This window comes from Phodopus roborovskii, unplaced genomic scaffold (assembly GCF_943737965.1).
Source record: "Phodopus roborovskii unplaced genomic scaffold, PHOROB, whole genome shotgun sequence".
In the NCBI taxonomy this organism is placed as follows: domain Eukaryota; kingdom Metazoa; phylum Chordata; class Mammalia; order Rodentia; family Cricetidae; genus Phodopus; species Phodopus roborovskii.
Genome location: NW_026126514.1, coordinates 18,215,219 through 18,229,540, shown reverse-complemented (window position 1 = coordinate 18,229,540; position 14,322 = coordinate 18,215,219). Strand labels below are relative to the sequence as shown.

The 14,322-nt window shown below is 42.6% G+C and overlaps 1 protein-coding gene across 1 annotated transcript in view; it reads left to right on the top strand.

The window, feature by feature from the left end:
• Nin (ninein) overlaps positions 1-14,322 on the top strand; it is a 96,736-nt gene that overhangs the window by 66,120 nt on the left and 16,294 nt on the right. The window contains 7 exon segments of the mRNA XM_051195942.1: positions 522-643; positions 1,961-2,466; positions 3,318-5,450; positions 6,724-6,849; positions 6,952-7,021; positions 8,809-9,021; positions 12,773-12,886. Of these exon segments, the coding sequence (XP_051051899.1) occupies positions 522-643; positions 1,961-2,466; positions 3,318-5,450; positions 6,724-6,849; positions 6,952-7,021; positions 8,809-9,021; positions 12,773-12,886 (3,284 nt within the window).

Genomic DNA, 14,322 nt, shown 5'->3' with positions numbered 1-14,322 from the left:
GGCTGGTTTCCCGCTCCTCTTTCCCCTTTTAATGATTCCTTTCCCTAATAAAAGACCCCTCTGCTTGAACCCTGTCACATGGCATCTTTCTCCCAAGCGCTACTTTTCTAAAATTACAGCAAAGTTAGCCCCATAAGACTCAGCAGCAAGGGAACTAGTCATTTGTTTGTCCCCTGCGGCATCCTCCCTCTCAATTTGTCACTGGGCAGTTTCTGGAGAGACAAAAGGCTGGTTGCTATCTCCTTACCACATAGCATTTTTACTGAGAGCTCGTATTCCACACATGCCCATAAATCGTTCTAAAAGATGGACTCTACGAAGGTTTGGCACACCACCTATATTCAGGAAACTCTATTCACCTTCTTGTTGCTCAAATGTCTGAAGAGCAGAGAATCTTTTCACCCCGTCTATTGTTCCCAAGTGCTTCACACATGGGCAAATCAGGTTGAAAAGGATTCCTTAGTCAAGCCATCGCCAGATGCCAGAGTGTGTCGATGACAGTGGTGTCCATGTGTTTTCAGGGCTTGCTTCTGAAGAATGCAATCCACTGAATATGAGCATTGAGGCTGAGCTGGCCATCGAACAGATGAAAGAACAACACCACAGGGACATGTGTCACCTGAGACTGGAGCTGGAAGAGAAAGTAAGTGTCGCTTCCCAGTCTTGCTGTCTGATGGCTGAGAGTCCTGTCTGCAGGCCGCATTCCTGCTGCCTTTTCTCCCCAGACCAGCACTTCCTATGCATGTCTACGGATCGGTCGCTGAGGTCAAGGCCTGTGCTATGGTGTGATTTTTCCCTTGGTCCTTATTGTGGACAATGTCAGAGTTGTCCAGCATGTGATATGCTTAGCCTCACGTATCATAATGTACTAATTGTAGCGTTTTTAACTTATTTAAAAAATCCCAATTAAAAAACAAATAAACGAAACCCTTTCTCTGATGCCATCCCATTTACTAGTTTAGGTACAAGTTCTTTTCCTTGGCCTTCCAGTCCTTTGCTACGTAGCTGCTGCTCACCTTCACCGTGTTTTGAGTCTTTTTTTCATCCTTGCATGTAGTGTGCATGTTTACATGTGTATGCACATTCATGTCTGAAAGCACATGAGTATGTCACAGCTGGAGATTGATGTCCAGTGTCTTCCCTGATTGGTCTCTCACTGAACCCAGTGCTCGCCCATTCATCCAGCCTCGCTAGCCAGCTTCCCCGGGGGACCCTCTGTCTCTACCTTCCAATGCTGGCATCACAAGTAAAGTGCCACCATGCCCAGCTGTTATTATGTAGGTTTCAGGGATCGGGCTGAGGTCCCCTTTATCAAGTGCCACCTGCCCTGCCTCTGCTTTCCTGTGTTCACTTGGATTTTGCTGGTTTCCGAATAACTCTACTGAGCACTGCGTGGAGCCTGACATGTGCTTTCCTTTACCTTCACACCTTTTCTTTCCTACTGAGAACTTAGGGTCTTAAAATACTCTGTTTAAGTCTTCAAATGTTTCCTGAACTCCGTAAGGCACTCTGCAGGCCATATCAAACACAAAGTCAGGGGAGGAATTGTTAGTTCAATGAGAGACCTTGGAGCTCTGTGGCCAGCCAGCCTAGCCTATTTTAGTGAGTTCCAAGCCAATGAAAGACCTGTCAGAAAAGAGAAGGTGGATAGTGTGACACTGTAGTTGTCCTCTTGCTCACACACGTGTGCACATACCTGCACACATGTCCCCTTGTACACATACAAACACATGCATGTGTGCACGCGTACCCACCCACCCACTCACACACACACCTTCCTAAATAAATAAAAGCAGACCTTGCTTGCTAGAATTTTACTTCAGGTAATTTTGAACTAAGTCACTTTGAATCAGAAGGAGAAACCAAGAGTGTCCTGTGGGACAGCATCACTTGTTGTCCTCACCATCCCTTTGCGTAACCTGGAACCCAGTCATCCCGAGGTTTCGCTGTCTGGTTCTAGGTGCACCATTATGAAAAGCAGTTGGATGACACCAGGGTCACCTGTGAGAAGGAGCAGGCGGCCATGAAGCAAAAGTATGAGCATGGAATGCACACCTTGGAGACACAGATAAGCGACCTTCGAGGTGAGATCACAGATCTCCAAGGGCAGGCGGTGGTACTGAAGGAGGCCCACCACGAGGCGAGCTGCAGGCACGAGGAGGAAAAGAAGCGACTGCGGCTGGTGTTTGAGGAGGAAAAGACTCAGCTTCAGGAGGAGCTGCGGCTGGAGCATGAGCGGGAGCTCCAGGCCAGGCTGCAGCAGGCCGAGGAACACTTTCAGCAGGAGAGAGAGGGGCTCGCTCAGGCTGCTGCCTGGACCGAAGAGAAGGCGAGGGGCTTGACGCAGGACCTGGAGCAATCTTACCAGGAGCAGCTGCTGAGCCTGGTAGAGAAGCACGCCCTTGAGAAAGAGCAGCTGAGGAAAGCGCTCTTGGAACATCACCAAAGGGAACTTCAAGAGGGAAGGTAAGAAAGTGAGGGGAATTAAAGCAACATGGCAACACTTCTCTGGGGGGGGGGGGTCCCACCACGGAGGACTGCGGGGGTGGGGGTGGGGCCCACAGCAGGTAGAATTGGTTCTTTAGGAATTAATCTGGCCAGTTTTGCCTCTATTCCAGGGCGCCTCCCTTGGGGCTGCTGGTGTATGTGCACGTGGGGGAGGAACTGTCCCTGCATGAGACTTACTGTCTCTCTGTGCTCCGGATGAGGGCCAGATCCTTCCTGCTCCAATGCTGTTGCCTTCTGAGAAAGGCTATTTATAAACTGGATTCTGGACATGCTTATATTTCCTCCCCATTATGAAATGCCATTTTGTGTTTATCTCCCTTGTGTGAAATCCCAGGGATAACAGAGTTTTTGAGCTTCCCACCTTGTTTACTATAGTGCTCTTTTATTAAATGAGAAGCAAGCGCAGAAGACGGTTATCCTCATGTCTGATTTACTCAACTGAACCCCTACAATGCCTTCTTCATTCAAATGAAGTGAGGTCACGGTGTCTTTGGTCATTCATGCGAAAGGGGCCAGTTTAAGGCATCGGTGTAAGCCACATAAGTACATCCAGGAGGATATCAAAGGATTTGGTTTTGTAAATGTCCCCCTGCTTCAGAGAAAGGTTAAGTTTTCCAGACTTATGACCACCCGCCTTAGCTCTAGGAGGGGAGAATCCCTTCCTGGTACACTCAGATTGTATGGAATCAGATCATTGTAAAAGGGTTCCCATTGTTCCCCCGTCAGCCTCCTCCATGCATGGGGAAACATTGGGTTTGCTTCTAGAGCTGGCAGCAGTCTCAATAATGCTGTATGTTGACCACATTTAGGGAAAAAATGGAAACAGAGTGTAATAGAAGAATCACTCAGATAGAAGCCCAGTTTCAGGCTGACTGTGAGAAAGTTACTGAGCGCTGTGAACAAACTCTGCAAAGCCTGGAGGGGCGCTATCGCCAAGAGCTGAAGGACCTCCTGGACCAGCACCTGGAGGAGAGGTCCCAGTGGGAGTTTGAGAAGGATGAGCTCACTCAGGAGTGCACAGAAGCCCAGGAGCAGCTGAAGGAGGCGCTCCAGAGGGAGAAGGCAACAGCTCTCATCCTGAACCAGGAGCGAGAGATGCTGGAGAAGACATACATGGAACGTTTGAGCAGCCTAAGCATGGAAAGAGATGGGCTGCTACAAGACCTGGAAGACCTGCGGAATACTTCTGAGAGCCAGCATGGCCTCTTGTCTGATCAGATCCTTGAGCTGAAGAGAAGTCAGGGGAGAGAGCTGAGGGAGCGAGAGCTACGCCAGACAGGGACTTCTGAGCAGCTAGCCAGCCAGCAGCTTGAAAGGCTACAGGTAGAGCATGAACGAGAGAGGCAAGAAATAGTAGGTAAGCTTGCAGCCCTGGAGAGCGCCCACAGAGTGAGCCGTGAGAGAGCCGATCTAGAGAAGGCTGAGCTGAGTGCAGAAATCCTCAGGCTTCAGAATACAGTAAAGGACATGAAACAGGCAGCATCTCTTTCGGTATTTGAGGGTGCTCATTCTCTGGTAATGATGGGGGAGGAGGCAGAAGGAAATGGAGCCATGTCCCTGCTTCAGCAAGGGGAGCAGCTGTTGGAAGAAAATGGTGACGTCCTCATCAGCCTGCAGAGAGCTCATGAGCATGCCGTGAAGGAAAATGTGAAAATGGCTACTGAAATCTCTAGATTGCAACAGAGGCTGAAACAGTTAGAGCCAGGGTCAGTGATGTCACCTTGTTTGGAGGAGCAAATGACTGAGATTTCTGGAAGTTCCCGGGAACAAGCTGAGCCATTTGTATCACAAGTAAAGCAAGGAGAAAGTGCCACCACCAAGCACATCCTCAGGGACTTAGGAGACCGCGAGGCCCAGGACCTGGGAAGTACAGGGACAAGCTCTGTTCGAAGGCAGGAGGGCAAAACTGAGGAGTTGGAAACTTCGCTGGAGTGCTTTTCTGAGCTCGAAAACAGTGAAGATGCCAGGACAGAATCCTGGGACTTGAAGAGCCAGATCATTCAACTCCAGGAGCAACTAACAGTCTTACGTGCGGACTGTGATCGGGCTTCTGAAAGGAAGCAGGACCTACTCTTTGATATTTCTGTGCTGAAAAAGAAACTAAAGATGCTGGAGAGAATCCCCGAGGCATCTTCCAGATATAAGTTGTTATACGAGGATGCCACTAGAGAAAATGCCTGCCTCCAGGAGGAGTTGAGGCTCATGGAAACACGCTACGATGAGTCAATGGACAGCAACCAAGAGCTCACTACTGAAGTCTTCAGGCTGCAGGATGAGATGAAGAAAATGGAGGAGGTGCTAGAAACGTTCCTTAGCCTGGAGAAGAGTTACGATGAGGTCAAGATGGAAAACGAGGAGCTCAGTGCTCTGGTGTTGCGGCTTCAAGGGAAGATGGAGAAGGTTCTGGATAGAGCCCCCTTGCACTGTGACAGCTACCCCTTGTGGGAAGCCCCTTCAGAACAGCTGGAGGTCATCTCTGATGAAAAGGTGCTTGAACTCCGCCAGGCTGCAGAAGAGTGTACACCCAAGGTCATGAGCATGCGCCACATCCTAGAAGAATGCAGACAAGAAACAAAATGCTGTGAACAGGGAAGCACACGGCTCCTGGCCAGAATAAAAGCACACGAAATCGCCTGGCTCCACGGGACAATTCAGACATGTCAGGAAAAGCCTAGTGTGCAGAATCAGGTTCTCCTGGAGGAAAGTGCTGCCCTCCTAGGCCGTCAAGACACACATCTTGACCATCAGGTCACAATCGCAGAGTTAGACCTGGAGAAACAGAAGCTACAGGAGCTGACTAGAAAGTTGAGGGAGCGAGTCAGTACATTAGTTAAGCAAAAAGATGCACCTTCTCAAGGAGAGAAGGAGGAAGAGCTGAAGGCAATGATGCATGACTTGCAGATCACATGCAGTGAGATGCAACGGAAAGTTGAACTTCTGAGGTAATGTATGTGCTTTCTAGACATCATGGAAGCCTGCAGAGCACCTGATCAAATCTAACTGCCGCTGCTTGCCGTGCCTAGAGACACTAACCTATTAGTCTCAAGAAGAGCAATGTTCTAGCCTTCTCCGCTTCTGTGTGTATTAACAACTAGAGTAACCTTGTCTAGGTGGCATCCCGTCCCGCATAGCATATCCATGTTGTCCCCACGGAGTGTGGAAGCTCAACATGGCGAGTGTCTGTTACTTAACCACAAGCATCACCGGTCTTCGTCCTTAGCCCTCTCCTAGCACTTGTCCTTTGGCTGGGTAGATACCGTTTTGCTCAATGTTAGCTCCTGTTCTCATTTTGCCGAAGCATGTTATGTGGAATGAATGCCTTTTGTGTAGTATTAACTCACTTGGTAGATAACGGTGCTATTCTTCCACTAATATAAGAAGTGTGTCGATTGGATTATACTTTTTCCTTTCATACTTGAAGTGTATGCTAGTATCCAACAAACAGTACATTTTATCTTAGAATGAATCATTTCACCAAGGAATTACCAAAGTCTAATAAATATTCTTGAGGGATAAAGACAAAGTAAACTACTTTCAACAACTACCAACCTGACTTTATGAAGTAAGATGGCATTTTAGTATTCTAGCATTGTTGGGTTTTTCTTTAATTTGTAAAATATTACGTTGTGTCCAAAGCATCTTAATGGTATAAAACAAAAACAATTCAGTTGTGAATGTGTGTTTCCTTTTCCTCAAATTACTTTTACGTCAGAACCTCAGAATACAGTGAGAAGAATAAACTGCATGTTTTGGTGTGCCCCTTGGTTTATGTAGTACATTTTCTTTCTTAGGTCCCTGGGGGCCTGAACTAAAGCTTACATAGCTTAGTAATGTGGCTTTTGTCTGTTCAGAGCAGGGAAGACTTGTGACTGAGGTAAATGAAGCCAGCTGTTCAAGGCAGCCTGCTTGCCATTGAGAAGTCAACACCAGCATTGGCTTTGAGTCTGGATCCCTGTCTCCTTCTAGCCACGCTCTCTACCCACCCCCCACATGCCCCCTCCCAACCATGTCTTTTAGTGAGATTCTTACTTCCCAAAAGTAGTGACTCAATATGTTACAACTTGATTTCCAAGTACCAAGAGACTACTAATTTAGACTTCTACTTTATCTGGCATGAAAAGCTTTCTTTATTGGAAGTTACTAGAAAATATTTTCCAAAGATGCCAGATGACTGCCATGTTGTAACATTTTTTTTTTTAAATCTCTACACTTCAGATATGAATCTGAAAAGCTTCAAGAGGAAAATTCTATTTTGAGAAATGAAATTACTACTTTAAATGAAGAAGATACCATCTCTAACCTGAAATTAGAGGAATTAAATGGATCTCAGGAAGAATTGTGGTAAGACACAGATAGTGCACTTAAATTTTACAAGGACTGAGAACTATTTAACTTCTATTTTAAAGGCTCCACTCCTGAATCATGTTCTTATTGCTCCTTTAGGCAGAAAATAGAAACTGTAGAACAGGAAAAAGCTTCAATTGAGAAGATGGTTGAAAAATTAAAGAAACAGGTAAGGAAACATTTAAAAAATTCCCAGTGTTTCTTGACTGAAATTTTCTTTCTTTCTTTTTTTTATTTGAAATTTACAAACTAAATTAGTAAATAAATAAATAGATTAGTAGAATAATATATGCAATGGTGAGATTGACTGTGGAAACTCACCTCATAGTGACTCTAAACTAGGTCCCTGCCTTTGGAAGTCATGTATAGTCATTTATAGACCTTCCGTGCAAAATACAAGCTTTATACCTAGTATACATAGGAAGATAATGCCTTTGAGCTTGACCTTTGATTAATGTCAGCACCTTCATTTTTCTGATTAAAAGCAGAAAATTTCTGACAGAATTTCACAGCTATAGAATGCCAGAAAATCTGCATATCATTTCACAGACTTGTAACTCGTTCAGATGGCTTATGCCATTCAATGCTCATTTTGTATAATCTTACAGCATATATTCAAGTATGGGAGGCCTATTTAAGAACAAATCTGAAATAGTCCCAAGATAAGGACATACTTTGGAAAGGAATATTTTTAGTGTCTGAAATAGCCAAGGTAACATCCAAAATATACCTTGTACTATTTCAAATAATTGGCAGTACTCAGTTGAAAAGTAGTCTATAGATATGAAGGATCAAATCATAGAAAGGCATAACATTACATACAGGATGGCTAGCTTCAGAGTGTTACGGGAATTTATATAGTTTAGGTTTTTTTTTAATCTACTAAACTAACGAAAATGAAACATTGATAGTATCTAAGAGAATGAGGAAAGAGCTACACTGTCAAGAGTAAGCTGGGGGGCACCTATAGGAAGACTGTTGGGGTCTTCTGTAGGGCTTCCTTTCTAACCCGGCAACCATTTCAAAAGAGGCAAACCCAGAAGTGCTACCATTCTGTTGTTAGTAATGAAAAGACATGGTAATGACAAACATATACATCTATCCATGCAGGAATGGATAATGGCAATATGGGAAACTTTTTTGCATAAAATGTCCTGCATTTATCAAAATATATATCATATTGTGGTACCTAGATATGCTAAGTAGGAAAGACAACATCTCTACGATATCCTACGTAGAAAAAGCAGGCTGTTCAAACATGCATTGATTCTTTTTATCTTTATTTTTATTTATTTATTTATTGGTTAAAAGTAAGGTGGTGCTGTGTATGCATAGAAAATGACCTAGTATTATGTATATTCAGCTATAAAGAATAGGGAGCCCTGTGGCCTGAAATTAACCTGGGTCTAACTTCTTCACATGCTTCTGAATAGATTGAATTTGTAATAATGAGCATATATTATTCTTGTTATTGTGTATGGTTAAGGAAGCACACAAAGAAAAATTAAGTTTATTACAAAAAAAAAAAAAAAAAAAAAAGATATACTGTAGGTTCATGCTCGAGAGCAGCAGTTCCCAACTGTGGATCTTGACCCCTTTGGGGGTCCAATGACCCTTTCACAGTGATTACCTAAGACCATTGGAAAACACAGATATTTACATAAGTCACAGTTATGAAATAGCAAGGCAAATAATTTTATAGTCAGGGGTCACTACAACATGAAGAACTGTACTAATAGTCAGGGGTCACTGCACCGGGGAGGTTGGGGGACACTCCTCCACAAGCAGGAGCAGCCAGGACGAGAAGCAGGACTGCCCTGTGGCACAGTAAAGCGTCGTACAAGGATTTTTTTTTACATTGAGAGAGGAGAAAAATCTCTAAATATGCTTTTTACTGTTACAGCAAAAGTAGGGCAGCAATTTTTTTTTAAAAAAACTCATTTCAATTTTAATTAGGTTTCAGATTTAAAAATCAAAAACCAACAGTTGGATTCAGAAAATGCAGAACTCAGCCAAAAGAACTCCCAAAACAAGGAAGAGCTGCAAAAACTTAATCAACGTCTGGCAGAGATGCTATGCCAGAAGGAGGAGCCAGGAACCTGCACCTCTGAGAAATGGGAACAAGAAAACTTGAGTCTGAAAGAAGAGCTGGATCGATGCAAAGTGCAGGTAGGGTCTCCAGCCACACTCAGCTTAGCTTTCTCAGTCCAGAGAAAGAAATTTCTTATGCATAGTTCAGGTAGGGTCTCCAGCCACGCTCAGCTTAGCTTTCTCAGTCCAGAGAAAGAAAAGAAATTTCTTATACATAAGACTGTAATGATTAAATCAGTATAGTACTGACACATTAATATATACTCCAGATATATCAAATATATGCAGGGGATAGAACATTCCCCCAAAAAATGAAAAGTGAGTTCAGGGAAGCATCTGTAAGCTATGAATAACACATTTGTGAATTCATCTCAGCTGTGATAAAAAATATCTTTTTTTAAAAAAGAATTACACTTTGCCAGATATGCACAGATTTCGTTCTTATTGTTGTTGTTATTCCCCAAAGAACACAGGTAACAAATATTTACTTATATTTATATTGTGCTACTGAAGATGAGTTGAGTCTACAAGCGAATATAAACAAAAGTTCTACGCAAATACTGAACTGATTTATAAGGGATTTTGAGCACCCAAGGCTTTGGCTATCTTGGGCAAAGGGGTGGCACTCCCGGGACTAATTCCCCATAGATAGCAAGAGTAACTAATCAAAGTGGTTTTTTTCCCCAATCAATGGGGTCAAAATAGATTTTCTTTTAAACACCTGGACAAATTGGGTAGATATTTAGGACTAGATTCAGACTATAGACGTAAACCCCAACCAGAGTAGAACACTACATACAATAAATAAAACCATCCAAACACCAGGAAAACTCATGGGTGAAGTTGTCTTTAGCCACAGAAAGAAGAGATGCTTTAGCCACAGTTAAAACAAACAAACAAAAAACCCTTGAAATTTAGGACAGGGCTGGGGAGATGGCCAGTGGTTAAGAGCACTCCTGCCCCTGCAGAGGACCTTTGTTTCACAAAACCCACGTGGCAATTCACAAACCATCTGTAACTCCTTTTCCAGTGGATCCGATGACTCTTTTGACCCCCACCTGCACCCTGGGCTTGTACACCCATGTGGTATGCATACAAGATAAATTTAAAATATTTTTTTTTAAGAAGAAAAAAATTTAAGGACATAAGAAAAATTTGGTAGCAAAGTGAGAAAAAAAAACTAAAAACAGAAACAGAAGTTTTTTTTTTTTTAAAGATTAAAATGACCCTCAAAGTTTCAAAAAGATATTCAAAATCACTTATAATTAGAGAAATGTAAAATAAACAGTACTGGCATGTAATTCCTTGCTTGAAAGATCAGTATCTATTTAAAGAGTACAGCAGCATGTTCTGTTGGCAAGGCTGCATTGGCAGACATTTTTATGTATTGCCGCAGTCAGTCATGCACTGACACCATTCATGTGGAGGTAAATTTGGCAATGCCTACCACTTTCCTTTTGTCCAACAACCTCACTTCTAGGAATGAAGCCTCACAATATCCCTACACCAATATGAAAAGCCGTACGCACGGGGTTATTCATCCCAGCTTTGTTCATATCTGCAAAGTTGTAAGAACAATCTAGATGCTCGTGCATGCACACAACGGTGATTGAATTAAGTGTTGAGACTATAGCCATGTTATGAGTAGTCTTCTGTAACTCTTAAAAAACAGAGGAACATAGCTGGAGGTGGTGGTGCGTGCCTTTAGTCCCAGCTCTCAGGAGTTTGAAGGTGGATCTCCATGAGTTTGAAGACAGCCTGGTCTGTAGAGCTAGTTCCAGGCCAGCTAGGGCTGTTAATACAGAGAAACCCTGTCTCAAAACACAAACAAACAAAAGAAAAAAAGAAAGAAAGAAAGAAAGAAAGAAAGAAAGAAAGAAAGAAAGAAAGAAGAAAGAAAGAAAGAAAGAAAGGAAAGAAAGAAGAAAGAAAGAAAGAAAGAAAGAAAGAAAGAAAGAAAGAAAGAAAGAAAGGAAGAGAGAAAGAGAGAAAGAAGAAAAGAATGAGAACAATCAAAATGAGTCCTAGGACATGCTATTAACTGGGTAGTTAGGCTACAAAGAGTATGAGCACCGTGCTTCCATGCTTGTAAGGGGAAGGGGAGACTTCAGAACAGAGCCATGTGTTTGCCCATTTATGTAAAGAAAATATAAGAATGATACCCTGACCCTAGAGAGATGGTTGCAGAGTTGGGTGGCAAAGGCATGGACAGTGACGTGGGATGTGGTAGAAGACTAAAGAGGACGATGCTCTGGGGAAGTTATCTTTGTACAAAGCTCTGACTTTTATACTTGGTGTTTCACATGTTTGTTTGTTGTTGCTTTTGTTTCGTTTTGTTTTTTGTCTTGCTTTGTTTTCCTCCCAGTTCTGAGAGTTTGACCTAGAGCTTTGCAACAGCGAGGCAAATGCTCTACTACTGAGCTACATCCCAGCCCTGTTTCACACAGTCTTCATATACTCAAATAAATAAAATCAGTCATGATGGGCGTGGGGATACAAAAATAGAACAAAAACAGTAACAAACAGAACTGACACTGTGTCTAAAATAACCACTGTTGGGAGGGAAAAAAGAATTAACAGTCCATAAATGCTTTAATAATCTAGTAAGAAATTGTGATTCTTGTGGGCATACAAGGTTATTTTGTGTATACTAGAAGTGAATGAATAAGGGAATATAGCATAGACCAAGGATGAGAACTATAATTCTCACTGTTGGAGAAGAAAATGTGGAGGGCTAAGGTGAACCCTCTGATGTTGGTTCAGGATCTGAGACATGAGTATGTATACACAGTATATATGCAGAGAGGTGGAGAAGGAAACATAGATGTGTTTCTGTATGGGATAACCAGTTCTTGCTTTCTAAATACCATTTTCCTAGAAAAGCACCTTGGGAAAAAAGTACTGATTCTGAGAGCAGAACAGGAAAGATATAAGTTGAACCTGGAATGTCCCATGGTGCCAGATAGGAAAAAAAAGTACTAAACCATAAATAAATAAAAAGTGAAAATAGGGGGTAGGAGAGGTAGCTCAGTGGTTAAGAGACTGCTTCCATAGGACCTGAGTTCAGTTCCCAGCACCCACATGGGAGCGCAAAATTGTCTGTAACACCAGTTCCAGGGGAACACAGATATACATGCAGGCAAAATACCAGTGCACATACAATAAAAATAAAATAAGGTTAAAAAATCTTTTTAAAAAAAATTAAAAATAGAACAAACTCAAAAGACTCAGGCCCCCACCTAAGGGAACTCCTAATAGCTCTGATTCAAACAGTTTGATCAATGAAATACATATAGACTGGAATTATTATAAAATAAGTGTAATAGATGTCTGAGTACATATTAGCATCGACTGACTGAATAAACAAACGGGAGATGCTGCTGCCCTTTCTTATGGAATTCTAACAAATGCAGAAATGAAGGAAGGAAATGGAAAGTCACCCGTAGGAAAACCCCAAGTGATAGCTTTAGCAGCCTGAGTGCACAGGGAGACACTGGGATGAATAGGCAGAAATCCAAGGAGAAGTTTCAGTCTCACAATACCTCTTCCAGGAGAAAGTAACTCTACAGTAGAGAAATATGCAAAGACGTGGACTAGTCACCAAGTCCATGATATCTACATACATGGAAAGCCTTGGAAGATAATTTGGTTAGTTCATTGACTATAGAATAAGTGTTCCCAGAGCAATGCCATTGAACTGGTGGTGTTACTGTTGCCTTCTTTGGGCTTGGTGAAGCATCCCCAGCCAATGAAGATGTCTGTTACATGCCTGGGGTGAAGCTTCCCCAGCCAATGATTATGTCTGTATTATGCCTGATCTCTTTCTTAGACTTCCACTTTAGTGGCTTCTCTGGAGGCAGAGCTTTCTGAAGTTAAACTGCAGACTCACATTGTGGAACAGGAAAACCTCCTTCTCAAAGAAGAGCTGGAGAAACTGAAGCAGGCAAGTCTGTGCTTCCTGAGTGGGGTGAGGAACGACATGGCATTTGATGATGTCTCCTGCCGCCAGATGCCCTTTGCATTGTGGTTGCTCAGGCAGCTTACTGCCTCAAGTTGAGGGCTTGAAGTGCAAGCATGGTTAGAAGAACTCTGCTTGCTAATTCTCTCCTGAAACAGCTTATTTATATGGTAGACTCTAAAATTCTGTTACTGTGAATCCCAACCATTCCAGTTTCAAATTTTTGTTGCTCTGTTTTCTCCCCGCCAGATGAAAAAAGTAGCACTAGCTTGTCTATAAGAGAGTGACGTTCTGGCTCATGACTTGCATAACTGTTCTTTGGTTTCTGAAGACCCACATGAAGTGCGTCCCACACCTGTCTCTAACTTGTGGCAGGTGTGAGTTGCCTGGCTTAGGAAGAAAAGCTCTTCCTTCAGGTGGTGAGGCCCTGTCCCAAAAAATTAGTGTGGTTTTTTTAGAAGGCTATTTCAAAGTTTCAAACAAAGACTTAATTTAAATATAGAAGAGGGCATACCTAAAAAAAAAAAAAAAAAAAAAAAAAAAGCTATAGCTACAGATGAAATATTGTCCCGTCTTGTTTTTATTATGTGTAAGAGTATCTCCATTGTACCAATATTGTTTTATAATAGAATTTAGTTGTTCCATTTATTTGCCCCACCCTTGTTACCTTAATATTTGTACCATCAGATGATAAAATGTTCCTTCCTACATCTGTTCTGTTCACCCTGTTAGCATAGTGACCTTCCTTAAACACGGTAACAGTCTTAACTAGGTTCACACTGCACCTGTACCATATGTGTTCTTTGAGCTGACTGCTAATTGACTCCCTTATCTAGTAATAGAATAAGGCCATCAAGGCACTTGTGTCTTTGGTAATGCTTTTCACAGGACTGGCACCAAACAAGTGTCTTACAAGAACTTTCTATGCCAGGTACTATACAGTACCGAGTATATCTTTCCTGTCACGAGTAGAAACTCCATTTTTTTTCCATATAAACATGCTGGAAGCTATGGCTTCCTTGTGAGGTAAGAGTAGCCCAGAGCCACTACTCATAAGTTTGTTGTAATCAACTCCAGTGCACCTTTCCTCATGTGTCTTTGAAAGCATGGCTTGCTCACCCTTTCAGTGATAATGTCCAATCCATGTGCATACCATGTGTGATGTATGCTGCATGGCCTTGCTGAGCTATATAGCATCAGAAAAGGGAGCAGAGTTGGGAGAAAAACATGAGGAGGACATCACTTGGCACATTTTATCACACATTCTTCCCAGAGCATTGGTATAAATAGATGGGAAAACCATGAGTCCCTATGTGCACATGGTAGGAAGTCATTTTGTCCCGAGGATTCTTGATAAAGGTGGTGTCAGCTTCCAGCCCATCCTTGCTGCACTGCAGCGTAGACCCAAAAAGCATACACCA